The sequence below is a fragment of the Perca flavescens genome, chromosome 4, assembly GCF_004354835.1.
Source record: "Perca flavescens isolate YP-PL-M2 chromosome 4, PFLA_1.0, whole genome shotgun sequence".
NCBI classification, from domain to species: Eukaryota; Metazoa; Chordata; class Actinopteri; order Perciformes; family Percidae; genus Perca; species Perca flavescens.
Genome location: NC_041334.1, coordinates 41,131,795 through 41,139,294, shown reverse-complemented (window position 1 = coordinate 41,139,294; position 7,500 = coordinate 41,131,795). Strand labels below are relative to the sequence as shown.

Here is a 7,500-nt window from a genome sequence, read left to right as displayed (position 1 = left end):
ATCTGCTAGCTGCCTGTCCCCTGAACACACTGTAAAAAACATCTCCTCACTATCTGCTAGCTGCCTGTCCCCTGAACACACTGTAAAAAACATCTCCTCACTATCTGCTAGCTGCTGGAGATTGAAAAGAGCAAGAGACCGTCTTTTTGAAGCGTGAAGGCTACCGTAGCTGTAATACCTACTTTGAACTGAAATTCTTACACATTGGACCAGGTAGTTCTTTGCTTGATGTTCCAGTGTCTCCCCACATGAAACTTCCTTGAGACATAAACAACAATGATCTTCCAAAGGCAAAGACCCAAATCACTTTCTAATGCAATCTTTGCATTTCATGATGTAGTCATTTATCTGACACTCTTTGCCAAAATGATTTCCAACAAGATGGATGGTAAGATGATTTGCATATAGAGCTGAAAATTAAGATGTGGTGGCTTTGAGGTCAGACAAGCAAACTAATGAGCAAAAGGTGGCCTGTTTGATGTGAGACTACCAGGACAAATCTAAATGGTGATGGGAAAAGCCAGCGACCTGATTTAATTACCACGGCTGACCTTCACCCCCTACTGCTCAGCCATGGATCAGACAGTCTGTGTCTGTAAATATGTAACTGTGTGAGTGTGGAGATACAGATTATCGACTTTGCTTTAAAGTCATGTTTTTCCTTTCATGTAAGTTAAAATTAAACAACATGATCAAACTGCTTAACTGCAGCTTGAATGTTCTTGAATGTTACTTTACCAAAAGAAAAGTGTAGGTTTGGTATGTTCCAAACACGACACAGCATTTCTCCACAGTCCGCTTGGAAATTTGGTAATATGAATGATTTTAAAGAACAAGGGAGTAGAACAAGAAGCCACGACTGAGTCCACCAGAACAATGGCAATTGGTATGCCATTATTGGCGTGTTATCAAGACGCATACTCACTTTTAAACGTGTTCATCAACGCTGTTTGGCCTCCATTGACTTACATTACCTTGCGATTGCGTGTCAATTTAGCGAGTAGTATGAAAGGCCAAAAATCAGCGTTGGGAGGTTGGTTGGGGGGGAGGATGGGTCAAACAACAGTGTCCCGTGTGTCACGTTTCCAAAACTCAACCAAAGTCATGATGTCATGTTGACCAGAATGACATTATAACGTTTCCAGTCAAACTGGAAAGTTTCACTAAAACATTTTTAGTGGCAAACAGAGAATAACTTTCAAGCCCAACATGACACTACACCACTTTTTTTCTCCAAGAAGGGTATTGGAAGAGGGTCACATGCATGGTATCTCCAATTTATAAGTTATTCTCCATTTTCTTTGCAAATGTCAAAACATTGCATTATTGTTTCCTGGCAATTATAATAAATAACCACCTTTTATTGATTGACTGCAGTGGACAGCAGATTAGAACAATAGTAAACAAGTCTGAAAGCAAACCAGTGGGGTTAGAGTGAGAAGGGACAGTCCAAATGTGTTTTGGACAAAAAAGCAACCCAGTGTGAAAGCAGGGTAAGTGCTCAGTAACATTAGCATCTAAAAAAGCTCATTTCTGCACTGAAATCAAATAATTTAAAACAATAAGTGCATTCCGTGGATTTGAACACACAGGCAAAATATGTGTGCTGTGCTTTCACATAGAGTTCAAGTTTGATCAGCTTTGACATTTAAACTTGCGTCAGTGACCACTTGCAAACTGTTTTGACCATGCTGACCCTCGAAGGAACAGAGAGCTGGGGAGTCCAAAATGGTGGAAGTCAGTGTTGTAGTATTAAATAACATTACATGTCATTTAGTAGTGGTACTCGAGATCGGTATTTGTCTCGAGACCGGTCTTAAGACCACTTTTTGAAGGTCTTGTCTCGGAATCGACTCAGTCATTTGATTATTTTATCAAGGCATTTCTTATGATACACTTATAGCAATAAAAGAGATAAATGATGCATTTTTCATCGTGGCATGCATACAGTGTCGGACTCGCACTGGTCTCTTGGTCTTGATTCGGTCTCACCCTACCTTGGTCTTGGTCTTGACTTGGTCTCAACACCTCAAAGTCTTGGTCTTGTCTCGGTCTTGATACACTTTGGTCTTGGTTTAGAAGAGCTTGACAACAACACTGGTGGAAGTTGTCGTATAAGCTGTGTCGCACCATCAAATCTTACGTAACAATATTCTGCTAAATGAGATATATATCCATATCATATCCATTTTGGTACAAATGTAACAAACCACAACCAAGTAGCCACTGCGCTGCACAACTGGAAATCCCAAAGTCACCATGCGTCTACAATGTTTTGCGAGGACGTGGAAAAATGAATGTGCCACTTTGTGATGTGCACGGGCACTAAGTGGAGGTGGACGATGAATGGGGGAGGGATGAAACAGCCAGGGATTCTGATTGGTTAACGTGGGCTTGAGCTTCTCGTTACGCCATATATACACAGGGAAGTGGAAATGAACACTAAACTGAAAACTGACAGCTGTGCATGATGTTAGTTTTGAAAACGGAGAGGTTGAAATGTCCGTTTGTGAAAATTGCCGGCCACGTAGCAATACGACTTAGATACATTAACTTACGGATCTAATTTTCAGTGCAGGATTTTGACATCAGGGTTTTTATTGCTGATACCTGCACACCTGACTACACAGCATTGGCTTTATCCCAGTTGACTTCTTCATTCCCACTCAGGGCAACATTAGCCTTCTCCATTGCCTCCACAGGTTGCCTATAAATCATTGCCGTGCAGGCCAACAGGCAGTAATAGAGACAGAGAGTCTCTCTTAGACTTCATTAATGAACTGTTGTTCCTGGAACCAGGACAGCCGATGGACGGATCAATAGCGCATTGTTTTCTGCTCCGCAATCACTGCAGACCCGACATCAGTTCACTATCGTCTCTGGTAGGCAATTAATTAAAGGGCAATTTACAGAATCAACGATTAATTTAAATAATGATTTCATAGATCCTCAAGAACAACACGAGGGTTAAAAAAACATTATAAGCCGTCTGGTTTTAAGACTGAATGTGCTGTCAAGGCTGCTTCTCACACAGCAGTCATGTGACATACTCAATGTTTTCTGTAGTGGATTATACAACATAAGCAATCTTCAAGAGTGTGCTTGACTTTTTTTATTATGCATTATTTCCCTCTTACTCTGACTTACCTTTTCATGCCATCCATCTTTTCTTGTTGGCTTTCCTACCAGATATGATCTGCACCATCTGAAAAAGGATGAAGATGGACGGTTTTGCAAAATGTTGCCAGGTTAGGACATTGTTCCCATGATGAAAATAAACACAGTTGACATAAAGATTCTGACATTGTGATGTAATGTATAAGCTGATGAAACTGAAATAACAAGAACCATAGACAGTAAAACAATATATATATTTCGACGGAGACTAGTTAAGTCTCTTTCCCGGTGCTGGCTGAGTGTTACTGAGCAGCCTCCAGCTGAGCTTGAAGACGTAGATGTGACGTGAGCAACGTGTCTGAAAGTGTGAAGTCTTCTGGTAGCTGTGAGAGAGAAATCTCAATCATTCCCAATCTCACAGAGACGGAGAGTGTAGGTATATGTAAGGAGATAACATAGACACAGGCTAATTACTGATCACTAACATGATAGTTAACATTAGTAATTACTGATCACTAACATGCTAGTTAACATTAGTAATTACTGATCACTAACATGCTAGTTAACATTAGTAATTACTGATCACTAACATGCTAGTTAACATTAGTAATTACTGATCACTAACATGCTAGTTAACATTAGTAATTACTGATCACTAACATGCTAGTTAACATTAGTAATTACTGATCACTAACATGCTAGTTAACATTAGTAATTAAACCTAAACAGCTAATGGAAGTCCAAACTCAGCTCTACTCTACTCAGCTCTACTCTACTCAGCTCTACTCTACTAAGCTCTACTCTACTCAGCTCTACTCTACTAAGCTCTACTCTACTCTACTCAGCTCGGCCGCGGTGCCCCGTCCTTCTTGTCCCATTGCAGATTTAGTTCCGCCTCATGCGTGAGGCGAGCATGGCTGGTCGTCATAGCGACGCCACAGGAAACTGCCGTGACCTAACACGACACACACACACACACACACACACACACACACACACACACACACACACACACACACACACACACACACACACACACACACACACACATACACATACGCAAACACACACACACACACACACACACACACACACACACACACACACACACACACACACACACACACACACATACATACAGACACACACATACATATACACACACACACACACACACACACACACACACAAACACACAGAACTAGAAGGTGTGTGTGTGATTCTCAGCGTGTGGCTGTTTGCCAGAAGACACATTTAGTTTCTAAAGAAGATGGAGGACGCAAAACCAACGATGACGCAGTGATTAGTGACGATTCTCTCCGACCAATCAGCAGTCTGCAGGTGTTCACGTCACCTTTTGGTCTTAAATAAAGTACCTGTTGGCAGGTACCGGGGACTATTTATCAGAATGGAAAACCTAAAAAGGTGAGCTGAGCAGGTACCATGTGATGGAAAAATGTCGTTTACATTCCCTCCTTTTGCACCCTCTCTCCTCCTTTATCCCTGTGTGTTTTTTATTTCATATGTATAGGTATGTATGTATGTATGTATGTATGTATGTATGTATGTATGTATGTATGTATGTGTATGTATTTGTGTGTATACGTATGTTTATGTGTATGTATGCATGTGTGTAAATGTATATATGGGTACATACTGTACGCGTATATGTATTTTTTATTTTTTGTTCAAAATAAAAATAAATGAAATGAAATCCCCCCAACGCCAGTAACATTCACTCCTTTTCCACCCTCTCTCCTCCTTTATTCCCCTTTTTCTTTTCCCAACTCTTGCTGTCATTTTTATTATCCTCCCTCCTGTCTCTCTTCCCTCCCTCATCGTCTTACTCCCTTGTTTCATCTGATTTCCACTCAGTTCATTTCTTTTTCAATTTATCCTTTCCTGTCCTCTCTCTTTTACTTTTGACTTTAACTTTCTTCTCCTCCCCCACCTCTCTTTCCCACCCTTTCATCTCTCCATCCTCCATCTCTGCTCACTCCTCTCCTATTCTTGTCTCAACCCTTTTCATATTCTCTTCCAATTTCAGCTCCTTTCTCTTTTTCTTCTTGCCATTTTATACCAATTTTCCTTTCTCTTCAAGCCCTACCTTTCTTCCCCCTTCTCCTATTTTTTCATCCCCCTCTTTCTCCCTCCCTCCTCCTCTCCATCACAGTGTTTCCTTCCTTCCTTGTTCTCCACATGATGAACGACCGGTTGTTCCATTCATCCATCTACTGGGCAGCCTCATCTATCTATCCACTGCCTGCCCACACGCACACAAACACACACACACACACACACACACATATACACATATATATACACACTTCACACACACACACACACACACACACACACACACACACAGACACACAATCACACACACATATAAATACGTACACACATATATACACACACGCGCACAAAGACACACACACACGCACATAGACACACAATCACAGACACACACACACAACAAAGGAACACACAAACATGTACACTGAAACAAATAGCAGCATGACCCCCCAACACAATCAAACACACACACACACACACACACACACACAACCACACAGGATGTGTCAGTACAGCTTCTGATTAAAGATCCTCTATAGGAAATCAATGCATCCTTCAATGCAGCTTTACCCCTCTCTCTCTCTCTCTTTGTCTCTCTCTCTCTTTGTCTCTCTCTCCCTCTCCCTCTCTCTCTCTCCCCCAACTCCATCCCTTTCCCTCCATCCAGGCCTCCCTCCAACTCCCCACTTTCCTCCACCTCACCCCTTGAGCTCTCTCTCAATATCAAATGTGCTTTATTGTAAAAGCAGCAAGACGTCTCACATGAATTAAAATACCCTGTTATACAGTCATATCAACAACAATATCAGCTGATTAATAACAGAGCGAGGAGAGAAGTTCTCCAAAGTAGAAGCAAAGAAGTGTGAAGCTCCCTCACCAGCTCTTTAGCAATATCCTTTACAGGCCAACGTTCTACATCGGTGAAGCTAGTGGACTCACAAGAGACACATTCAAATAAGAGCATTTGACGCAGCAGAGGATGCAGCCCGTTCTCACTCCAAACTCCTAAAATATGGATGTTTGGACAGCGGCTGTCAGCGCCTGAAGGGTGGATAGGTTGGATATTTCAACATTCAGGTGTTCAAGTGTAGTGAGTACTAGGTGTGGGGACAACCTTCACCCCCAGGAATAGATGGGAATGCGTAAATCTATGATGAGTTTGGGTAAAAACACACAGAGGAATTGGAGCCTGAATTTTGTGGGAATCTATTAGGAGCATCGGCCATAAAAGGTGCATTTTGGAAGTCAACTGTTGCACTGAAATAGATAGCTTGAAGTGTGTGAGGACAGAAAGTATAAAGGAGTTTTTCTGATGTTTGTAGAGACACTTTGAGTACATGCTCTGCTCTTAGGAGTGTGTAAACATGGTTATCTTCCTTTCTAGGAGAGAAACCTTGGCGTATACGTTTTAGTGCATGTCAACGGTTTTCTCGTTTATGAAAGTCTGTTCATTGTTGGAATAAAGCTGCATTGGATTTGAATTCATCGGACTGGTTGTCATCTTTGAAGTCTCCCAACATCATTTCTGAGTCATCACCCGATAACAGTGTTAGTAGAAGGTAGAGGGGAGAGCAGCAGCTCCACAGGCTTTAGAGAGGAGTATGTAAGGGGGAAATACCTCGTAGGGAGGTTGGTTGGGGGGGTGGATGGATCAAAGTATCTTTATTAGTCTGCCTAAAGAAAAACATTGTTTTGGACACAGAGAGAAATTGCTGCAAGAGTAACAAAGGAAACACAACAAACACAGGGTTAGAACAGTTAGAAGACAAATGTACATTGAACTTCTAGGCGACTCAAAGAGCTGTGCAAATTACAAATTACCATTTTCTATAGGCTGCTTGTGCAAAATAAAAAAATAAAAATAAAAACACAGGACTTTCACCCAGGAGAATGGGGGATTGGGTCCCGCGTGTGTCTTAAAATGCCCATATCATGAAAAAAATATTAAATTTTCTGAGACTTGGGGTGTTTTTTTGTGTCTCTGGTGCTTCCACACACATACACACTTTGAAAAACACACCATCCACGGGGATCTGAGTGAGATCTGGTTTCTGAATGTGTCCTGCCTTCAGGCTCCTGGTGAGCTGGTCACAATCTGCACGGCTTTCTACGGCACTAGCCGAAACGAGCTGGCTAACCGCAACCGTTAGCATGCTAGCGGCTAACGCTGGTTTAGAAGGAGTCTCCCAGCTGATCCTGCCTTGGAACTGACTGAAGTTGGAGAAACAGCCTTTCTTTTACCGTCTATGGAGCTAGCTGACATGATCTATGATCTGAGCTACTGAGCATGTGCGAGTGCAATCAAAG

The 7,500-nt window shown here is 41.9% G+C and overlaps 1 protein-coding gene across 1 annotated transcript in view; it reads right to left on the bottom strand.

Annotated features, from left to right (window-relative positions):
• raly (RALY heterogeneous nuclear ribonucleoprotein) overlaps positions 1-7,500 on the bottom strand; it is a 152,375-nt gene that overhangs the window by 64,540 nt on the left and 80,335 nt on the right. The window contains exon 2 of the mRNA XM_028576498.1: positions 3,148-3,205. Within this exon, the coding sequence (XP_028432299.1) occupies positions 3,148-3,164 (17 nt within the window). The 5' untranslated portion in view covers positions 3,165-3,205. The remainder of the gene's footprint in view (positions 1-3,147; positions 3,206-7,500) is intronic.